The sequence below is a fragment of the Tauraco erythrolophus genome, chromosome 12, assembly GCF_009769465.1.
Source record: "Tauraco erythrolophus isolate bTauEry1 chromosome 12, bTauEry1.pri, whole genome shotgun sequence".
Taxonomy (NCBI): Eukaryota; Metazoa; Chordata; class Aves; order Musophagiformes; family Musophagidae; genus Tauraco; species Tauraco erythrolophus.
In genome coordinates, this window is record NC_141476.1 from 16,829,405 (window position 1) to 16,852,274 (window position 22,870).

Sequence of the window (22,870 nt, forward strand, 5' to 3'; positions counted from 1 at the left end):
TATTAGGAATGCAACGCTTTAATATTAAGGCAATTATGATTGTTGAAGTTTGAAGGGGAAGAATAAACAATGTAGTCTGAGAGGCTGTTTTGAAGTTTAAATTTAGAGTTGATACGAAATGTTATTTGCTGTTAAAAAGAGGCTGATATATCTTGAAAATTGCTTGGTTTGTTATTTTAAGGGATAAGTATAACATGAGCATAGAAATCTCGGCTCCTTAATAACTTGTCCATTCGTGGAAGTCTACTTCTTTCAAGTGAATTTCATTACTTTTATCTTTTAGGAATATACTATGCTGGGCTCTTAAAGAGTACTGTCACTGCTACAACTTACTGCAAGATTTAAGTTTCACTACAGATTCAGTTCCTTCTTGTTTTGAGCAAAACATTTGATTTTTAATAATGAAGTACGTATTTTGATGTTTTTTGTGTAGTTGAGATCAGTTATTTGTCCCATCAAAATAAGACTTAAAACTTCCACCTGTGACTCTTAATTTCCTGCTGAGGTCACCTTTTCCTTCAATGAAAAGTGAAACTGCTTCGCCTTTCTCTACTGCTGTGATAGTGGGCCAGGATTCTGCCTCTTGAGTAATACCGAGATTTTGCAGTCATTTTGGGATATAACTACATTAAAAACAGGCATATAGATTGTTATTTAATTTTAGTACCCCTAAAACACATGAACGCTGCTGAGGCACATCTTGAATCTGCTTTCACCCTTTACTTAAGTCAGAGAGAATATTTTTCTAAAGAGAGCTTATGCTGTCATGTGTAGTATCTGTGTAGGTTTTTTAAGTGTCATGAAAGTGCAAATACTAGTGAAAACAGTGGCTGTGTAAAAACACTCAGTTTAGTAGCGAGTTTCTCATGGGGAGATTCAGACTGACACGAGTGCTAAGAAAGAATAACTGAACATAAGACATCAAAACTAATTTGTCATCAGGATTAATACGAAGAAAAAAATAATCCTAAATAACCTGTGGGATAAGAGGCATGAAACTGTCAAAGCTGGTGAGCTTGAATACAAACTTGCTCAAACGATTTTCACTTCCATAGGCAGAGGGAGACTGGAGCCTTCAGAAGATGCTGGTTTCTCGGGCAGTTGGTTAAAGTTCATTATGAATCAGGGTATTTGACTTGTTTGCAACAATAGGCTTGAACTTCAAAGTCGCTCTGCCTGCCTGCTTGTGTTTTCTGTAAATATATGAGGCTTGGGAGATGCAGCTTGCTTTGAAAGTAAAACCGCACTGTGCGAGGACTAACGCAAATGGAAGAGCAGCTCGTGATGAGCAGGAATTGCAGTCATGACTATGGTGTAAAAGCACAGGCATGAAAGTCTGGAAAACACTAAAGCTGTCAGAAGTGACTTATAAATATCTTTTAGCGTAGATGTGAGACTCTAAATGTTAGATCAGAGTTACAATAGCTCTGAAATAAATACTTACTCCTAAATTATGAGCTAAAGATTGTTGGGGTTAACTGTTGCGTCATTGCCTTGAAAACGGAAGTTAAGGGCAAGTGCTCATGATGTATGTGGTATGGAGCTGATGGGAAGAAATGAAGTCTTAGTCCTGTGTCTTGATCCTATAAGCATTTGTGTTTGCTTTCATCTAGAATCTAAGGAATAAGAGCAAATTCATGCTTTAAGCTGCAATATTGAGTGGTGGGGACCTAAAAGAAAGTCGGAATAAAACATAGAGATTTCAAATGTGATTTCAGAAATATGAGCTCTTATGCTTGTCCTGGGGTCAATATCTCTATGAGCATAAGGGTTTGTCTGTATGAAGAGTTGTATAGGATCAGGTCAAAGGACATATTCGCAGATCTGATATGTTGTGAAAAAAAATTCACCATAAAACTTGTTCTTCCCAGAGGGGGCAGATAATGTGTTTTGTTTTGGGGGTTTGGTGGTGTGTTTTTTTTTCCAAATACAAGGAAAGCTTCGTACATGCAGTTACAGCTGACGCGAGTGTCCCAGAACACTTGTTTCATTCATTATGTGACAGATTTGCTGCTATTGTTGACTAATTCCAAGAAGACTATGTATGGTCAAGTGCTATGAGCAAATGCTGAACAGTTGATGTCACATGGACAGTTAGAAAGTGCTTGGGTGTTTGGATCAAGTTGTACGCTGAAAACTACAAATAAAAACATTGTAGTATAAGCTAAGTCGGTAAACAGTTTTTCATGGAAAATAGGAAGTATTCATTGATGTAGAGATTCTTTACTGAAGTTTAAACATTCTTTAGGCATGTTGTAACTCTTTGTGCAAAATACTGCTTTGCAAAGAAGGAGACTAATGAGACTTTAGTCTAAGCCTCTGCATGTAGCTTTCTAAAGAAAAACACTTTAAAACTTGTTTGTGTTGCAGTATGTCAGAGGCAAAGCTACCTTGAACAGAGGGAGCGGGAGCTTCAGGTGTCCAAAAGGCAGTGAAATGCACAGTCTGCAAGGCTTACATGTAGGTTTTTATCTCAAGCTAAGAGTATTCTGGCGAGAGATTTAATAGGTACAGCAGAACATAAGCTTACAGATGATGGGGAGGTGTTTCTCTTGCCACTTCGGTTGTGAATTCTGCAACCGTATAACTTAAATATACGCAGCTTAGTTTTCAGCTCCTGGTAGGACTCAGAGACCCCCACTCATGTGAGTGGATGTGCAGACAGACTCAAAAGCAGGTAATCCCTTGGTAGGGCAATTTGGGAGACATGGACAGGGGTGCAGAGTTGTCCTCTGTCACTTTCTTACCAAGAAGTCTTTCTGCTCTTTTGAAATTCAAGAGCACAGATGTTTTCAATGTCTTTAGCTCCTTTGAAGTTAAATGGTACTTGATTGCAGAGCTACCAGATTTGAAAGCTAATGGCATAGCAAAGTTCACAGAGTGAAGTTTGGGAAAAGCAGTGCTTCAGCAGAAAGGACTTTTAAACCAGTAAGTAGCCTGTGACTCTTCAAATGCATCTGCTGGTTAAGACAGACCTTTCGGCCTCTTTCTACACTGCTGTGTTTAAAATTTTCTCCAGGCATTGGACTATGCTTATTTCTTCAACGGCAATTTTTCCAAAATAGTTCTGTTGAATACAATTGGACACTAATTTAAAAAAAGAAAGTGATCTGATCATAAAGTTGTCTGAGGCCTGTAACCGAATGTCCAAAGCTGACTCCCCCTCTCTCCTTTGCTGGTTCTGTTGTGTTTGGTGACCTCGGGTGCCTCCTGTGCTCAGCCCCTGGTCTCCATGCTGATGCAGCAGTTTATTCTGTCAGCCGCTCATTCTTTGTGTAAATAAATTCCTCCTGAGTTACTCATAGGCCAGATGTCTTTTCTTTTTTTTGACCTTTGGCTTCCAAATTGGTAACTATCTCTAATTTTGGCATCCATTAATACTTACAAATACTTTTGTATGTTTTTTTTTTTTTTTACTTGCTGTGAAATTCCCTCCTGGGAAGCAGTTTCATTGCACAGAGCTGCAGCTCTTTGCAATTGGATGTGAATGTGTGTTGTCGTTGCACCTCCTCCATGCTCTTCTATTTATTTTTAAGAATCGTAAAGGAGGAATCCTGTATCCAACAGCAGGGTATCCAGCCTTCAGCCTTCAGGATAAATGTGGTCTGCAAAATGATTATTTTTTTTCTGGTCTGCTTGCCACCTCCCACCCCCATGGGCCCCCCCCCCCGCCCCGAGGATGCATTCCCATTCCAGGAAGCTTTAGTCTGGTACATGATTGTCTTCCTCTTGAAATATGTAGGTAGATTATTTACTTAAAAGAACAACAATGTGATGAGTGGTCAAGATGTTTCCACTGCTCTCTACCTTGCTTGGTGGTCCAAGCAGTCTTGGGCAGGAGTCTTACTATGACTGATCACAGGATGCTCAGGAGCTCTTCTCACATCCTTCACAAGTGGTGCAGTTGCAGATGGTTACTCATAGCTGCCTAACCTTCACTCTTCTTTCACTGAAGGAAGCCTGCTCATGTAAGCCTATTCCAACGTGTGACCTTGTTGTATTTTTTTTTTTTTTTAAAGACAGAGGTTGAACAGGAACAGATGAAAAGACTTCTCCTTTCCTCTCCCTCCTTTACTGTATGGACAAAGTTGGGTCTCTACCTTGGCCACTGCCTGAAGAGGTTTTGCTTGTAAACCTTGTGAGAGCCAGAGGGATGTCATTTTCTTTCATCGCTCACATCCTTCTTTTAGCAAGAGAAGCTAGTGGTTCTTTCTGTGCAAGAAATGTGCTCCTGTGATGTCTTCCACTCAGCTTGCTGGAAGCCAGAGATTTGGAGTGGGATGATGATGGCAAAATAATCATTCTTCCCATTGTGGTACTATGGCTAGTAGGAACTACGGCTAGTGTGGCCCAGAAAGAGCACACTGTCGATTCATTTATAAACACACACCGTGTTAAGAAGAGAGATAGAAACTTGGTCTTACGTTGTGTGTTTACAGGCCTATCTGAACTCCTCCACCCTGGTACAGATAACCTGGTTCCAGCCCAGAACATCAGGCAGGAAGGCATCAGTGTTGCATCATCTGTTTTGTGGGTAGCCCCCAACAAGGTACCCCTCGGTTTCATTATTGGGAAAGCTGGATCCAACTGAGCTCTAGAGTCCGACTCTAATTCACTGGAGAATAAAGTCTAGCAACAGTACCAGGTTTCTTCATATCAGGAAGCCTGAGTTTATCTGAGCAGAACTGAATAGCTGTATCAGTTGATTGTGCTCTTTGTGGAGCCACACTGCGGATGTCGTCAGTTTTCTGCATCTTAATTTGACTGTGGGGCTGCATCAGAGCAAAATAAATGGTTTTCTTTCACTCCACTAAATGAGTATCTACCTCACAAACAGGCAGCAGAAGAGCTTGGCTCTGGAAGATATTCCAGAAAGCCTCTGTTAATGGCTAGCCCTCTACTACTGTATTTCAGCTTTTTTTGTTGTTGTTACTGTGTGAAACTGAATTTTCACAAGCTAATGGGTTTTGCCCCTATGTTGTTGCTCTTTCCCTTCAAACCTTTGGGTTTGCTTTCCTCCTGATCTGGTCAATGTAAGGAGAGAAAGGTGTGCATGACAAACAAATGAAAGCTTATGTCTTCTCTGATTTTGTGCACTAACAGTTTTTACATGTTGCAAGTGTCAGAGTTGTCCTGTCTTGTCTTGATGAGGGACTTGAGAGAGGAAAAGGCAGGGTAGAGGCAGCCTCAGCTTGGCTTTCCAAGAAGCTCTGAATGACTGCAGCAGCTTTGCCCGTTAGTGGATGGGAGTAGCCGTGCTGCTACAGCTGTTTTCCCTGTGTTCTGGTTTGACAAGATTTTTTTTTTTCAGAAATAAGAGGATCAGCTTTTAATTTCTGTCATCTTACAGTGAATAGATTTGTTCTTTAAGGCTCTGGAACAATAAGGCAAGTCCTGACAAGTCATTATTGGTCAGAATAAAAATTGCCTTTTAAGTTCAGCATCTCAGGCTAATTAATGTAAATTTACCCACTTAGGGTGCTGCTATATGTGGCTTGTTTTAATGCTTGAGTCATAATTCAAAGAGGAGAGACAGAGGCAAGACACTTTCTTTTTCAAGCTGCTCTTCTGTGCCGGCTTTGAGATGGATGAAGATGGCTCAAGCTTTAAAAGTTTCTAAAATCCAGACTTCAAGCAACAGTAATAACAAATGGGTGGGTGGGTGTCAAATAATAATAACAAATATGTGTGTGTCTGTGTACGTTTGCGTATGTATAAATGGTGCATGTTACATACATATACACATAAGTAACACGTAGGCATGCACATGACATGTTACACAGCATATACACATTTTATTAGAAAGAGGCAAATCATTCTGATGAAGAAAATGGTCTGGAAGCTGTTGTTCACACTTCAAGAAATCACTGTATGTGTTTTGCTTCTTGCCTTGGAGACTTGCTTTTAGTGTAAAAGAGCCTGTAGCTGGATAACCGAAGGCTGAGGATAAACACTTTGTTTTGCTGTTTGGCTGCTTTTTCTTGGGAGCTTTTCCCAAGAGTGATCTTAAACAGGGCCAGAAAACAGTAGCTCAGTTCTTGGTGAAATTTCTTATCAATGTTCTCATATTTATATTTCTGTTCCTATAGTGACTTGTTTCCACACAAAACTGTTCTTTTCAGATTTTTAGTAATGTTATTCTCCAGGAGCAATGTTAGGATAGCCAGTTGAGCATCACCTGTACAGCAAAGCTTAATTATTCCATCCTAAATTCTGGAAGGCTTCTTCCTATCTCCTAATAAAACACTAAGACTTAACAGAGGGGAGAAGTGGTTAAGGGAGGTAAAATGCCTAGGAAAAGTAGGAATAGAAGATGTTAAAAGACAGTGTCTGAAACGTCAAAGGCTACCCTTCCCTTTTTCTTCTCAGTAAATAGAGGCCTGCGTTCCCTTTTTTTTTTTTTAACAGCTGGTAGTCATTTGAGTTTTACCTGTCTGTGCACTTTCACTGGGCTTTCAATGTCTGGTGTCACTGTTTCCAATTTTCACTCATCACAGACATGCCATTTATGCTTTTGGAAATGTAATCCATGCAAAACTTTCCTATTCTTTGATGTTTGCAGAGGGTTTTGTAGCTATTTAAAAAGGAAGTAAAATGGGAAAGGAGCTGATTATTGAAAATTAGTTCCTATTATTTTAGCATCTTTCCTTAGTGAGATTGTGAATTAATGGGGAATTGTATTAATGACTAGTTATTTGGAAACCCTAGCTTTTAGAGGTGTATTCCTTACTGGTTTTGGATTGTGGTGATCTCCTTTGCCGGAGCGTATCAGGAACTGTGACTTCCATTCCTTCCAGTGTCAGATACCTTCCTCCTGGGATATCAGTGCAGGGATCTATTTTCTTTCAACTTTTTGTGTGAAATAAAGATCAGATAGCACAAAAAACCATGAGCCTGATAGCAGGCACACAACCAGTTGATACCATGGTGAAATACACCATGTAGTGGTGCTCAGTACAAACCAACTGAAAAGCATGGAGAGCATGTAGCTTGGATGCTTTTGGCAGTCTGCCTAGATGATTGCTACCTGAAGTTACCTTGAAAACCATGATACTAATGACTGTCTTGGTTTAAAAGTGACACTTACAGAATATAGAGGTGAGTTAAGTGGACCAGCAGACAGTGATCCAGAAGAGCAAGGTCACTGAAACGAGGGAGGGCAACAGCTTTTCCCTTCTGACAGGCAGGAGCAGGATGAGGACCTGCTCTTGGGTGAATATTGCCAAACAGCATCACTTGCAGAGATAGGATCCTAGTATTTCTGTAAGCAAATACAGATTTCAGTCCACATACAGTCTTCTACGTGTGGACAGGCCGGTTTCATGCATATTTGAGTACTGTAGCTGGCTATTAGTTGTTAACTCTGTTTCCTTCCTGGCAGCTTGGTCAGCAGAGCTGGATGGTGTGATGCTGCTTCACTTAAATACACAAACCTTGCTCCATCCATGTGCCTCTGCCAGTAGTTCACTTAAGCTTTGGCACAAGAGTGCTTTGGGATTTAAAGAAGTTTGAGATGTACCTGTTTACTGTATTTCTTCTTGAGGTTATCACAGACTTAATATTTATTGGCCTATGGCAAAACATGGCTGTTGCTGTAGAGGTGCCATGTTTCGATGTTTTAACTTGGTGTTTTTAGTAGCACCATTAGGGAGAAGGGTTCTGTCTAGATCGCTTATGGCCTTTTGCTTATCTAACCCAACTTACCTTTTAGTGTGAACCAAAATGCAAACAAAAATAAAAGGAAGTAACCTTCTTTTCACCTTCCTTCATTTTTTTTTTTTCTCCCTCTACTTCCCAAATCCCCTTTTGTTATCAAAAAGCAAATCCTGAAATAAAAGGTGACCAGGGATGAATGGTCCTATGAGTTGTTTCACAAAACTAATTTAACTTGTATCCTAATTCTAGTTGTTACCCTATGCTGCTCTGGACAGTAGATGTGGAGTAATGCAAGTCTTGAAGAATGTGATTGCTCTGGAAATTTCAGTGCTGCCTTGAAGAGGGGATGCTTTTCCAGTCTAGAGAAATGTGCTTGGAGAGCTATGTTCAGTCAATGACATTTTGTATGTAGCAGGGAGAAACGAGGTTACTTCTCAGTGAGTCCTCCAGCCTAGCGTGGTGTACTCCATCTGACCTCCCTGTGGAGCTTACCTTGAAGCCAATATGCTTCCACTGGATGTCACTGTTGCTCTCTGGGAACACATTTAAAATATCTCTTTACCTGTGGTGAAAATAACTCCTTCAAATAGAAGACTTTTAATGGTATTTCTCTCTTGTTTGAATTAGTAGAATTGGGATCTGAATAAAACAGTGTACACCACCTTTTGGGAGTTTTCTGCTCCTTTGTTGTTTCTAGGGGAATTTTTTCAGTTAAGATAGTGAATGTAATTGCACTTAGTGAATTTTAATACATTGGATGTCCGTGTTGAATTGAATACATTGAGTATTTGTGTTGCTTGAAGGGAATGCCATCTTTCTAGATACTTGAAAATTAATTCTTCATAACATCATATTGTCTTTAACAAACAAACAAAAACCCCCAAAACAGTAGATACACTGTGGAAATTGATTTAAAGTCACCTAAAGGTAGAGCTGAACCTACCCTCCGTGCACCCCTCAGTTCCTCCCTTCCAGTGGAGAGGGGTGAAGAAAAGGGAAAAGGAATATTTCCTCTGGATTGAATTGTAAGAATCCTACCTTTTATTAGTAGGTGTAAAATTCAGATAGGTGGTTATCCTGTCAATATATCTTCTAAATATCACAATTTAGAAAGTAAAATGGCATTTTTTCAGTTGTCTCTTCCAGTTTTACTATGGATGTACATGTGTAGTTAATACTTGCCCTCCACCCCCGATCAGCACTATAATAGCTGGCCAGAATGCTGGCCAATTTTCATAAGAGGCTCAGTAAGAGACCTCTGGAATGAAGGCTGATTAATTTTCCCCTTCCCCCAAGTAGTTGCACTGTGCTGTCTTTAAGTGGTTGCTATAAATAAATCACTTCTGTTTTCTCATTGTCACTGAGAGCTATATTGTATTCTGAAACTGCTCATCTATTCTTCCTTTAATGTTCAGCTGCTTCTTGCTATGCTCCCAGTGCTTAATAAGCAGATGTTGTAATAAGATACTTAATGGCAAATACATTTGTTCAGTTGTGCCAAATAAATTGTGCACTTGAACTCTGACTAAAATAAATTAAACCCCTACAGCAGTGTCATTGTTTCTGGTGCCTGTCCCCAGGATTCAGCTGGCACTTTACCTCACAGGTGAGTCGGATTGGAGCACAGGTGACTCTGTAACAGTGATGCTCATCAGTACCGAGACTGTCACAGAGCCAATGACTGTTTCAGGGCTTTTTCTATATTTTTGCAATGTTTTTTAAAATCTGTTAGAATTTACATCGCTAGTGGCTGGCTCACCACGTGATATAGATTGCTACTAGGAGAAGGGTGGCTGTAATTGAGTCTGTGAGGGTTTTCTCATTCGTTCTCATGGGCAGTAGCAGGGATGATTTAATCCTCTTTTACAAAACTTGAGAAGGGGCAATTCAGTTCTCCCTCACTTGGGTTCATGTTTCCTTTCAAAGGTACTTGCCATTAAGGTAGTGGTAAGTACAGGTTGTAGTCTGGCTGTTAAGGGAAAGTTTTTTCCAAACATTTCTCTCTTGTTAAAATGTAAAGGGCAAAGCTTCCCCCGAAAGACCCCACAGTGATGCTTACCACTGTCAGGTTTGGAAGCCATGCTGAGGATTCAGTAGAGGCAGCCTTGCTGCCTTCATAACCCAGCTTCAGTTTGCTGTATCTGAACTGGGACAGAAGGGCAGGTGGGTGCAAATGGTCTGCTTTAACCTCTGGAAAGGTTAAAAAAAACCCAACCTCTGTGAGATGCAGCAGCGTGCACATCCACCTTGGCCAAGCTGGCTGTCAGCTGACCCTTTGCCATTGTCCTTCTGCCGTTCTGTCCATCACGGGCTGCGTTTCCAGTTTGCAGTGTTTCCGTGCGGCTGACTGAGAGCTTCCTGGCGTTCTCAGTGAGCTCCACCTCGCGCTGGACGTGCCTGCCTTAGGCAAATCCAGGCTCAACTCTTGCTGAATGCTGTATATATGGCCCTCTTTGAGAAGCCTACTTGGATGGGTCCCAGACTTCAGATTGCAGCTGGATGCCATCAGAGCAGGTGGGATGAGTAAGAAGCTAGAGCAAACTGACTGCAGTTTCTCTGCCTGACTGTGGGCAGTGATTCAAAGTGCTGTCTGAAGGTGTGGGTGTTGGATACTTGTTTTTTTGCACCTGTTGTGGCAGGGTAGGCTAGTAGGATGTGCTTGTTCCTGGAACTGAATATTCAAAGACCTTGGTCAGTGGAGAGCCTCCCTTTTGGAAGCCACACTCCATGTGTTGACGTAGTTCGTCTATCTAAACTAGGGACACGTCCAGCCAGCAAATAAAAACTAACTCAGAAGTTCATTGCTGAAGGCACTAGCTACAGGTTATCTTCCTGATGACGATGGGCTCCAAGGAACCTTTCAAGCAGCTGTGGTGTTTGAAATGGGGCAGTATGCCACATTGTCATGTTTCTGTTTATAGACGTGAATATACTTCTGTTCTTGGGGGAGTTGCCACTATTCAGACTGCCTTCAGGAGCCTGGCATGGGCTTTGTGGAGGTGGCTTGCTTGGCTTTTCATGGGGGTGGTGGTACATAGCCTGTGAGCTGGTCAGCAGAAAATAGGATCTGTGACAAACAGCTGCTGGTCCCCTGGCTTCAACTTGACACGATGCGGGACCACCTGAACCCTAAAGCATCGGGTGTGGGAACATCTGTGCAGTATTGCCCTCAAATAACGCCAGGCTCTTAGACTTTGTGGACTGTAACAAAGAGAATATCAACTCTGAGTTCAACCCAGCAGCTCTTTATGAAAAGCTGTCTGACATATGCTGTAAAGATAGAGGGAGAAAATATGTTGGTACAGTCATTTTTCTGCTTCTGTGAGTCAGCTTGTTCTAATGGGTTTTGAAGTGGATAGCTCATCATCATTTGGGGTTTTTAAGTGCAGGTTGTATGCAGTGTTAGCTCACTCAAATTTCTGCTGTGCCATGATTGACTGGCCTAGAGTTACATCATCAAAACAGGATAGTCAGCCTTAAAATTACAAGAAAACATGCTTTTTAATGCTAATTACCTATTGAAAAGCAGTGGTTTAGGTTTTTTGTTCTTACTTATAAATTTAAATGGCAAATAGCAGCTTTGTAAGGCTACATTTATCTCATCTCTGCAGGAACGTGTTTTAGTTGATCAAATCAATGCGTCGGTGAGCAACGCGTGGCTCTTGGGCTACCTGCAGCACAGGAGTAGTCTGAGTGTGGCTACCATGCCGAGGCCATGCAACATGACCCAGAGCATGGGCTGTGTTGGCCTGGGGCCTGTAGATAATCCAAATTATCCAAGCAAGTGGGAGGAACCAAATTAGCAGAGGCTGGTGTGGTTGGTGCCACCTGATACCCAGCTGCATCCCAAGCTTGTGGTGCAGCACAGTGGTCCTTGTGGAGCGGTTTTTATATGTATCCTTTAAACCTTTCCCTTCCTTTCCAGCTCCTTATGTGAAACTGGTCTCGTGATGCTTGGCTATATGAGGATGGCTTGGATGGCCAGGTCTAGAAGAATGGTCAGCCCTTACTAGCAGTTACTGGACAGCAGCGAGCCATTCTCCTGTCAAAGCCTATTATTGCTGCGACCTCATTTTTCTCTTCCTCCCCACCTCCAGTCTCCAGCTTCCCTATATAGTCGCATTTCTGTTCTTTTCACTGCTTATTGATTATTTTGACTAACTGTTGGGCTGGACCTCAGCCTTGGAAGCCTTTGTGGCCTAAATCAGTGACTCCCAGCAGCACAATTTTTTTTATACATATATATATTTTTAAAAAAATAAATATATTTTGTGTGTGTGTGTATACACATATACGTGTATATATATCTTCATAATGCACTAAACATTTTTGGGTTTAAAGTTCCGTGAGATGGTCTAAGGTCTTGTTGCAGCTTAGTTGCACATCTACATACACCTGACGTCAAATATAGAGATGAGCAGGTAAACCAATGCAGCGCTGATGAGAAACGCATTCATAGAGAGAGGGGAAGGAAGTAACTCTTCATTTCTTGCTTAGAAAAAGTACATGTGGGACAGCTTAGAGACCATTTTTCAATGTCAGAATTCCTTGCTACTTTGTTGATTTGCAAACTTCAGTCCTTTATGTGAGTTACAAGTGCATGGCATGGAGCTGCACCCGGCACCGGGCCAAGGAGAGCTACGTTTTGGGCTGTGATCTTGGCTTTAGATTCAGATCTTGTCTGTTAGTGTAAACTGAGAAACTAAAGTCTGCAGTTGCTTAATCGGTTGGCTCCCTTGTTTAGTTAGATAAACTTCTCTGAGCTTTTACTGGCAGTAATGCAGATAAATAATCTAAATAGTGTTTGTTCTAGAAGAAAGATAGCATTTTGAAAGGGAAGGAAAGAAGAATAAGTTCTCTAGTAAAGATATATTTGTGCATTTAAAACTTAGTTTATTCTGAATGAAATATTCAAGCTTGCATAACGAAAACAGTTGACACTGAATCTTCAAAGTAAACTTGTTCTTAACCTCATTGAGGAGGGAAAACCAGTTCCAGATATTAAAAAAAAAATGAAATTACTAAATCAAAACTGTCTGGTTTTAATTCATATTAGAACATTGTGCTTTTGTGGAACTTAACTACAGTACTACATCCCTGCTGCCTTAAAACTACCAAACATGGAGAGGCTTTTACTGCGCTGTTGGAGTGAAATAATTGAACTCCTCTCAGGGTAACTTAATTCTTATAATTCGGATGTGGTGCTTCCACGTGGCTCCAGTAAGTCTTCGTTTACCTGTACAACCTATGCCTGTGTACCACATGAGCATGCCAAAGCTCTTCACATACAAAACTTGACCCTTGCAGGATTGCTTCAGGATTGTTATCTAAGGTTCACCTTTCCTGATGAAGGTTTAAAAACAAACAAAAAAACACGCACAACTTCGCCCCCCCTCTGAAAACATCAAAAAAAACCCTCCACCTGATAAAGACAGACGAGTCTAAAGCAACTTCTCCTTTTCCAGCTGTGGCTAGAACACACAATACCTGTTCTCTTTTGCCTGTTTTTAATAACATAGACTGTCCCAACATAAACTGTTCTTTGCCGTTTACCCTCCATGAAACAGCAATCCTTCTCCGGTTGTTTGCATCGTAATAGCAGATTGTCTGTTTATTTTTCTAGCAATCAGAAATGGATTGTGATGTTCATCTTAAGAAAACAAAAGCTCAGGATTCTGGTAGGAACCATGCGCAGCAAGAGGAGGAGGCCAGTCTCGCAAATACCTTGGAGCATATTGTGGGACAGCTGGATGTTCTGACTCAGGTATGGTTTGCTCTTTAATTTTGCAATGAAAAAGGTACCTCTGACTGGAAGAATTGGGAATATTTTGCAGTAGTTTCATAGAATAAAAGTGTGGCTAGTTCAAAACCTTTGCTTTTTAGTAGTTTTTTGACAAATCTGTGTTCATCTGCTTGTCAGCTTATCTCTATCAGTTCCCTCGCATCGACTTCCAGCTCAAGCCCTGTTCTTCCCATAGTTCCTTTGTGGTGCAGTGTAGCAGAGTGCTGCTTGAGCCAGCTCTGGTACCTGTGCTGTTAGCCAAGGTTTATCTAAGGTGATGCCTAGAGGAGTGGTTGGCAGTAGAACTCTGTTTGGTGAATAATCTCTCTCTCTTCCCTCCTCCATTATACTGCGGTCTATAGGTAAACTCTGTTCAGATCCTATTCCTTTCCCCCACCCAACGCCTACCTACACAGTCCAATTTCTGCAATATTCTCCTCCTATCAACATGTTTGGGCCCTTCTGTGCCTCATCTCTGAAACATGCTTTTCACCCACAGCTAGCAAACAACTAATCCCTTGCTAAAGCGGTAATGTACAGTTCTTGCTCAGAGTCACTAAGCAGTGCTTGAACAGCACCAGCTGTTAATGGTGATCATCACAGTATGTGTGTACTTAAAAATTTGGGGATAGAGCTGTTTTCTGTTAAACTAAGTAGCTGCTCATTGCTCCTGTGAAGAAATACCATTTCTGATCACTGTCTGGGGCTGAGTTTCGTTGTGTATTTTTGAGGTATGTGAGAAGCAGGGAGAGAGCACGGACAGTAAACATTGATGATCTCCTGTAGATGAGACTGTGGTTGTAGGATGGAAAAATCTGTGTGGGAGGGTTTTTCTGTGACTTTGAATGTTGTTTCTGAGGAAGAACAAGCAGGTCTTGAACACTTGGTATTGAACATAGTGATTACTAGTCCGAGTTAGCTCTCTGCTCTTGAGAAGTACTCATTGAAAAGTGTAAGATGATGGATTGGAGAGCCCACCAGGGGCTTGAAGTAGGGCTGATTTTGGGGATTAAAAAACATTACGGGACTATAGATGGTCTAAAGTAGTGTAGGGTGAAAACCAAAAGGTATTTGAGTTCATTTGGCAGAAATGCAAGAAAGCACTTTTCCTGTGATCTCTAAAATGCTGAATGCTGGAGGGGGGGAGGGAATCTTGTACGACATTGGGCCTTCATGCTTGTGAGTGAAATGCAACCCAGTGTATATGCAAAATATTTTATTACTTTTTTCTTACATCTCCCTCGTAAATTTGGAATGTGATCGTTATCTTTCATTACATAAATCAGATCAACATTTCTGATGATGGATGTGTAATGGCTCCTTTACAACTTCATAGGTGTTTAGAGTAGGCAAATACTGCAGTAAACAGTATGTGTGGGATTTAAACTAGATATAAGCCATGCAAACATCTCTCTCAAAGATATTGTGTAACCGTAGAAAATTCCAAGCGTTGTTTTAAACCTAGCAGAAAGAGAAACTGAGATCAGTGGGGGAGGAATAAATTAGTAGGTTATAGGATAAAATTGGAAAAAGGCCTGAAATGATAGTAAGAAACCAAAAAGCTGCCTTAAGTAACTCTGTATTCAGCAACCTTTTACCTTTTTTATATATCTCTTGCCGTCCTTGAAGTACTTAATTTCCGAGTGGTTCTAATCTCTGTATGTTGTATTTTGTATTAACACTGTTCTAATGCATTTGTACGAGTAGATATTCCTGACACACTGTTGAAATGGTTTCATAATTCTTCATTTTCATGCCAAGGTTTTGATACTAAGTGGTGAAACAAACCAGCACCAAACAAACTTAAGCAAATGAATCTGGAAGAAGTTCTTATTCTTAGAGTAAGGGAGGAGATTCCTCAAAGAGGAGGGATGCAGGTAGGTAGCAAGGCAGGGCATTGGAAGGTAACTCTGGAGGGCATCTGCTTGCATAGCTAAACTTTGATTTTTCCAATGCTGGTGGCCTGTAACAGAGAAGGGAATGCAGCTCCGGTAGAGCCACTGTTACTCCTCTTCCATGCAATTAGATATTGACCAGGAGGAGCCATGGTGTGCTGATTGCTAGCAGAGATCCAAGTGAAATGGCAACGGTCTGGTGGTGTTGGGTTGGTTGTCTTTCCATGCTGTTTCTGCCAAAGCACAACTAGGCACTGCTCCCTGAGCGTAGCAGATTCAAACCAACGTCGTGTTTTATATCGCAGCTTTGGGGCTGCTGACTTCTTTCTGTGAAGGGTCACCACTGCTTCTTCAAAAACGGAACAAAAAGCTTTCCTAAATAACACAGAACAAGTGTCAGTATTTTTCCCTTCTTGAAGGGCTGAGGATGCTCCTGGTGTTCTGTTATAAATTGTTGGCTCATAATTCCTAAGCATTGCTTGTTTGAAGAGAATACTAATGGCATAAGCAGGGCCATATCGTTGAAGGGAATGGACAGAGCCCTCATGATATTTCCAGAAACCCTCTAATGATATAGCTATCCGTGGGATTTTCAGGAATTTATATTTTGTTCGCTCCATGGGGGCTTGGGTATATTTCTGATGTGGTACCTTGAGTTCCTGCGCTCTTTGTTCTTGTTGTAGTTTCCAACACTTAACGTGATGTAATGTACCAGCGGGGGAAACTTAAAGTTGTGATAAACTACTTTGGGAAATTATGCAAATGTAAACCTAATTATGCAAATGTAAACCTAATATTTTTTCCCATAACTATCATTTCAAGGTTTATTGTGCTAAACCTGGTATCATGTAGAAGTGGGAAGGAGAGAAAATACTTTCAATTTCTGCTGAAAGAGGTAATAGTAAGACATCAGCTGAAGGCTGTCATCTCTTGCCAGTGCACAGCTTTGTTCTGAGCTGCACACTGGAAGCTGCATTGTCTGCCGCTCACCAATTATCTGTACCTTCCCTCTGGTGACAATAGATTTCCAGATGAAGTGGGGTGTCACGTACTTGGAGACAGCGGGATTGTTTTCATTCCATTCAGAGGTCTCTTCCTGCCAGACACCAATTGCAAGTAGAAGCGCTGTGGCTGTAGGGGCGTTGTGCCCCATGCAGCGGGGTACACTTGAGCGGGCTTTGCTCCTTCAGTTGGACACTTCAGCACTTATTAGAGGAAGATGGATTAGAAGAAACTAGTGGCTGTTGCACACCACGTCTAGCAGTAACTGCTACAGTGAATAGGTATGGCCGCCTCAGATTGAAAAAGCTTTATTTTTATGGTTTTTACTTTGTGCTGTGATTTTATTCTTTAAGGTTTTGGCAACTTTCTTTAAACTGGTCTTTGATTCAGTGAAACTTTCCTCTCTTCTTCCTCACCAGAACTCTGTCAGAACATCGTTTGTTTTACTTGTAAGAAAGAGGTCTAATGTGACCTGACAAGGTCGTCTTTTATTTTTTTCCTAAATATGGTTTGTGTTTGGCCATACTTCACATGCAAATGAAGAAGTTAATGTTTGACTGCCTTTTTCAGAAGAGTAGCCCATGCTTAATTCTGCTGCCTTGAAGGATGGAGTGAATTTAAGACCCAGACATAAACTGGTTGTTTCCAGTAGTTTTGGATTACTTAAAGATACCTTGGTGCCCCTTTGTAGGGAAGGAAGCAATTCAAATCTGGCAAAGGAATGAGGAAGACGAGTAATGAATGTATGATATATAGATACTTTGCTCCTCCCTTTCTTGCAGCTTAGTGTCTTGTCAGTATCTCAATGTTTAAAAATCCTTTTCTTTATTGACACTTTAGAGGTGTGAAAAGGAGGAAAATGCAAAATGTTTATAAATTATTTTTTTACTTTTTTTTTAATTGAAAGCTGGATCTCAGTATCTCAGTGTATATATGAAGAGGTGAGCTGAATATAAAGTTTAAGGGGAAAGCAAGGTGATTTTATCTCTTGGATAACTTCCTAGAACAGAAAGGTGTGCTTTGGCTGAAAGAAACATGGAGCAGATAGATATTAAGAATTTACTTGGCTCAAATGCATTTTCTGCACTTGTGGCTGAACTGCACTTCTGAAAGAAGATCATCTGTGAGTTAACCGTCTCGGCTGCAGTGGAAAACTTGCATTTGCAGTGATCATCTTCAGAGAGCTTGTATACCCTTGCCCTCGCTCCAAACACCTGCAGCTGCCATGTTCACTCTGTTAATCCGTAGCACTGGTGAGCAACAGACACTGGGGCAAAAGCTGCTGGTTTTACGTGGGAAGGAAGATATCTACTCCAAACGAAGAGTTCGGAATCAGGTTAGCATAAAAATACATAAATAGCTGCGATAATCCACCCACAGGAAACAGCTTTATATACTTCCCCAAACTAATCTTACATTGAAGCTGAGAGAAAACAACGCAGTGAGATGGAGAAGACTTGATAAATCTGTAAAATAATCCAAGCCTGAACTGGAGGGTGGTCTAGCTCATGTGAGATTAAAGGATTATTTCGCTTCAGAAAAGATTGCAGAGGGAGGGAGGAGAAGAATTTTTTTAAATTAAATTCTTTAGCATAAAAAAGACTTGCACACAAGTGAGTTGCTTTTTAATTAAAACTGAAAATGTTTGTGTGTTTGATGCTTATAATGAAAAAGAGTAACATCAGATTTTTTACTCTTTTTTTTTTTTCTGAGATGTGGTCTCCAAAGCCTGCATTGGTGAGGAACGAACGTAGCCCCTCTCTTCTGAGAGGTGTTGAATGTAGGTTAAGCAACTGGTTTAGTAAAATAAATGCTTTTATGACTTCAAGTAGTTCCAAGTCAAGACAGATTGGGGGGTTAGGGGGAGAGGGGAAATTGGAGGAGGTGTCATAAGTCCTGCTACGTCTGCCTTGCACAAATATCTCTGTTTCTATGTTGCTCTTGAGATCTGAACACCTGCTGGCTACAAGTGGACCCAACATAGGGGGGAAAAATGGTTTATAATCCAAAACAGTAATAAAAAAATTCCCATCTGAAAAATCTGTGAAATGCCAGATGAGCTTGGTTTGTAAATCTTAATTTAAAGGACACAGAGGCTATTTCTCATGAGTCAAAACCGTTTCTTGGAGATGCAGTAGCTTTGATCTCTCACTCAAAACAAATGAAGAACCCTGGTTGTTGCCAGTTCTCTGTATAATATCATCAGAGCTACTTTTCTGAAATTCACTTCCAAAATATGATTGCTACAAAATCTCAAAGTCTCAATGCAAATACATTTTTCTTCTTCCTAAGACTGCCTAAATTAAATGCACTCCTAGGGATATTGCTATATTAGGAGGACATAGTCTGAAGGCTGGCTTCTCAAAAGTGCTGATCGTCTCCCTGGAGGTGTGCAGGACCTTTACCTTCCATTTTCCTTTGATGGGGAGGAATACTAAACACCTCCCACAGTTTGTTTTCACAAGCAGACCTTGCAGATTAATATAAATTGTTATTCAGCCATTGAGTACCAGCAGCTGGGTTAATTTAGCATCCTTTCAGAGGTAGATTGAACGGCAGGGGAAGGATATGGGAAGTCTTTGTGGTTGGACGAGACCTCCAGTCATTTGAGGTTCTAACCTCTATGTCATGCAGTTGCTGTCATGGTACGTCCTTGGATGTTTTGTTGTAGCTCATCATAACTTGCTGTGTTTTCATACTGTGTGGTGAAACTTGAAGTCTTCTGACTCCTTTTGCTGTGCTGCTCTAACTCCAGAGATCTAGGAGCTCTGCACCAAGGAAGCTGCCTGTACCTGTGCAGAATCTTGCAGCCATTCCCTTCCAGAAACTTGCAGGATCTGAAGCGAGTGCGATCAGTTTAGCTTTGACTGATCGACTGTCAAGACTGAAGCAACAGCAATGTGTGATGAAACATTTTTAGTACGAGGGCTGTAAATGGAAAGGCTCAGTTACAGATGGCTTGTGTGCCTTGTGTCCCCACACTGTGCAGAAGAAACTGGCCCAGCCTGTGGCTCATCTTTGTGGCTAGGGTTGATTTAATACAAAAGACATCCTTTTCTGTCCTACAGGGTCCCTTTGGTCACTGTGATAATGGTACTGACCATGCTGCTGAGTCTGGCAAAGCAGATGATACTGGAATTTTTGGGTACTCCTGTATGGTTTTCCTACTGTAAAAAGCACAATGAGCACTGCAAGCGATAACTTGTTGTTGTTGCTATACTGAGTCTACTATATGAGTAGACTCATGCAGTAGACCAAAGTTGCTCCTATAATTTAGTTAAAGGATTGATTAATTGTGATTCAAGCATCTGCAGAAAGTGGAGTGTACTGGCAGGTGGACAGAGAGATGGCAGCTGATAATCATAAACCATAGAATGGTTTGAGTTGGAAGGGATCTTAAAGATCATTTTGTTCCAACCCTCCTGCAATGGACGGGGACACCGTCCACTACACCAGGTTGCTCAAAGCCTCATCCAGCCTGGCCTTGAACACCTCCAGGGATGGGACATCCACAGCCTCTGTGGGCAACCTGTTCCAGTGCCTCACCACCCTCACAGTAATAATAAGAAGGAGGGGTTAGCTGAGCAATAGTAGTTTCAAATTTTATAGCTACCCACTTCCTCTTGTAGTGCTTTGGCCTGCTAAACATAAAAAATTCTTTACTTTTCAAGTATTGTGAGTAGCGTGTGTCTGACTGTTGGCTGAAGAGAGCTGCTGGGACTATGAGCTCTTGTGCCCTGCGCTAGAGAGCAGATATCCAGGTTGTTTAGCCACACTACTTCTTGAGCGGATCTGGAGCTCTATGTGGGGATCCTGATGAGGCCGAGGTAGTGCTAGCATTTGCGCTTCTGCAGGCATTGTCACGTATTCCCAATGCACGTGACCCGACAGCGACAGTAGCTGAATGTGCAAAAACTGTGTTGAAGGACTTCCTGACCCACAGCTGTACAGCAGCACTGACCGAGATGTTCCTGTCTAGCCACGCTGGAGCTAAGTGTTTTGTAGTAAAAAATAGAAAAGCCTGTGGAATTTGAAGCACCTTACAAAGTAAACCCAGGAAAATTCATGAAGTTGCATTAAAGAAAGATCGAGAGGAAGACACAAGTGCTACATGAGCTGTCATCTTCAGTCTGAAATTATCAATACACTGTCCGTAAATCAGCCTGGTGTGAAATATTCTATGCAAATAGGCTTTGTGAGAATTCATCTTAGAGTTTGCATTCAAAGCAGTTGACACGGTAAGGAGCTACAGAACTTATTTAAAATGTCTCTGGAGGAGCAGGTCTTGTTTCAGAGCAGATGAGGAGCTATCAATTCATATTCAAAAAAACACAACACAAAACCCGCCTTAATTGTGTATTTGATATCCGAGTTTAAGGCTTCGACCACTAGAGTAAGGCTCGTCCTGGCACGCAAAGAGCCTTGTGTGCATTTGTTTGCTACATGAAGCGTTAATGACTGTGAAGGCTTCATTCCTTGTGGTACCTCTCAGGTACGAGGCTTATTTCCTTGGTTAGTCTAAACGGCCAGTTTTCGCTGAAAATGCTTCAGAGCACACGGAATGTTGGTAGCTGTTCTGGGTCCCATCTCAGAACTGCGTTCAGATAGACCTTGCAGAGGAGAAGGGCAGCCTCGCTTTCTGTGAGCGTGCTCGCTGGTAGCAGGGGTCTGCGTTGGGTAGATGCAGCTGCTGAGCTCGAAGGGAGGCTGACAGCAAGTCAAGGCAAAACTTGGTGTGAGAGGAGGAAAAACAGCTTCTTACCAGACAGGTTCATGCTTGAACCTCGGAGTGACTTGCTGCACAAGTTCTCCCATGAGCCGTTTGATCTTGCAGCTGAAGTTTGGTATTTTAAACTATTGTTGGTGGAAGGAGTTAATTTTTATTTTTTTTTCTGTAAAAGGTAGGTAGGGCTACTGTGGTGCAAACCCTTCCTGTGGTAGTTTATTTCACTCATTGAATTAGTTTAGAGAAAGGGCTCTCAAGCTTAATTTACCTGGATATTTGCTACTTGCTGTCTCTGCGTAGGACTGGGTATATGCTCAGGACTTTGGCGGGTGTTGGAGGTACCATTTTAGTGACCCCCATACAGTAACTGGGGCCTCTTCTTGTTGATATCACTCACTTTAATTGGTGCGTTTGAAGGTGGGCAACCGTCCTCCTCCCTTGCAAGACTGTTTTTACTTTACAGTATGGTGCCAACAGGTCTCAATGCTGTGCAGCAGTCTGCGGTCCAGGTGTCATGAATTTGTGCCCTAGAGGTATATAGGTACCGCTGAACCCACTCATTAGCACTTGCCAAGGAGGGACCCTTGGATGCTAAGGCAGCATTTTTATGATGCAGTTCACTTGCTGTATTTCTTGGCTGTGTTTGGGGCTGAAATTGACTCTGAAATGACCGTTTTTAGGGAAAACTATAGAAGTTATAGCAGGGCATCTAGTGCTTTGAAAATAAACCAACATTGGCCTTACTTGTTACAGAGGGCAGAGCTCTTAAATCTGCAACTCCAGGTCAAACTTGACAAGTCTCGTTCTGCCGTCTGTAGTCTTCATTGTACTTCTTGAAAGGCATCCTGAAGTCTCTCCTGTAGCAGCACAGTAGAGCAGGGAGACTGAGCACACGGAAACATAGAAACCTCGGTGCTTGTTGGATGTTCTTTTGCAGGTGTTTTTTGTTAAATTGAAGAGAAAATGCTGTCTTCATAAATTAACATGTCAGACAGAAAAGAAAAATCTGAAGAGGTAAAAGTAATGGTTTTTGTTGAGTTATTTGGTATGTTAGTGCCCTGCAATATTTTTTTTAGCATATGCTTAGAAAAACTAGTGGAGCAAACTTTTAAAAATCTTTTTGTTTTAAGTACGGCTAGGAACCTGCTTCTTCCTCCTTTGAAATCAAGGGAGAGAAGATTTTTATCTTATGAAATGATGTCAGGAATAGAAGTGCAAGTGTAATACTTTGCCTGCACATAGCCAAGAGCACATCTACTTAGCAGTTGGTGTGCAGCATTGTATCTCTTGTAGGCTCAGCCAAGCTGTTGTTACCTGATCTGAGTAACTGTTGTATCTATACATGGGTTTTTTGGAATCCTACAGTTACCAGTGATCAGTTGGAGCGGTGTTATGTCTCCCATGCTATTACGTGTGCTAACGCAATCAAAGCTGGTGTGAGCAGCGTATTGAAAAACCCATGTGCAGCTTGCAGGGCAGGAGCTGCACCTTTTTCCCTGCAAAGCAGTCGTCCCTTAGCGGGGTGAGCCTGACCTTATTGCACTGTTCTTGTGCTCTTGCCTGCTTTGCCCCCAGCTCCAGGTTAAGTACTGCTTTAGTTAATGAGCAGCCATCTGTCTAGGTGGATCTTTGCTGGCAGGGACTCCTACCACTGCTCCAGAGGGCTGCTGGCAGCCTCTGCTTGCTTGCTCTGGACTCAGCTTTTCAGGTTTCCTTTGGCAATTGTACAACTGGTTTCTGTTGGCATTCGATGAGCAGCTGTTTCCCCTTGTCTGCGGTCCTCAAAAGAGGCAGGACTGATGGTCCTAC

At 41.6% G+C, this 22,870-nt stretch overlaps 1 protein-coding gene across 3 annotated transcripts in view; it reads left to right on the forward strand.

Annotated features, from left to right (window-relative positions):
• Positions 1-22,870, forward strand: part of POC1A (POC1 centriolar protein A) — a 57,588-nt gene that overhangs the window by 31,189 nt on the left and 3,529 nt on the right. For 2 of the 3 annotated variants that reach the window (XM_086618806.1, XM_086618807.1), the window contains one exon: positions 13,280-13,420. The exons of the other annotated variant lie outside the window; for it this stretch is intronic. In XM_086618806.1, the coding sequence (XP_086474932.1) occupies positions 13,280-13,420 (141 nt within the window). The remainder of the gene's footprint in view (positions 1-13,279; positions 13,421-22,870) is intronic. 3 annotated transcript variants of the gene reach the window in all.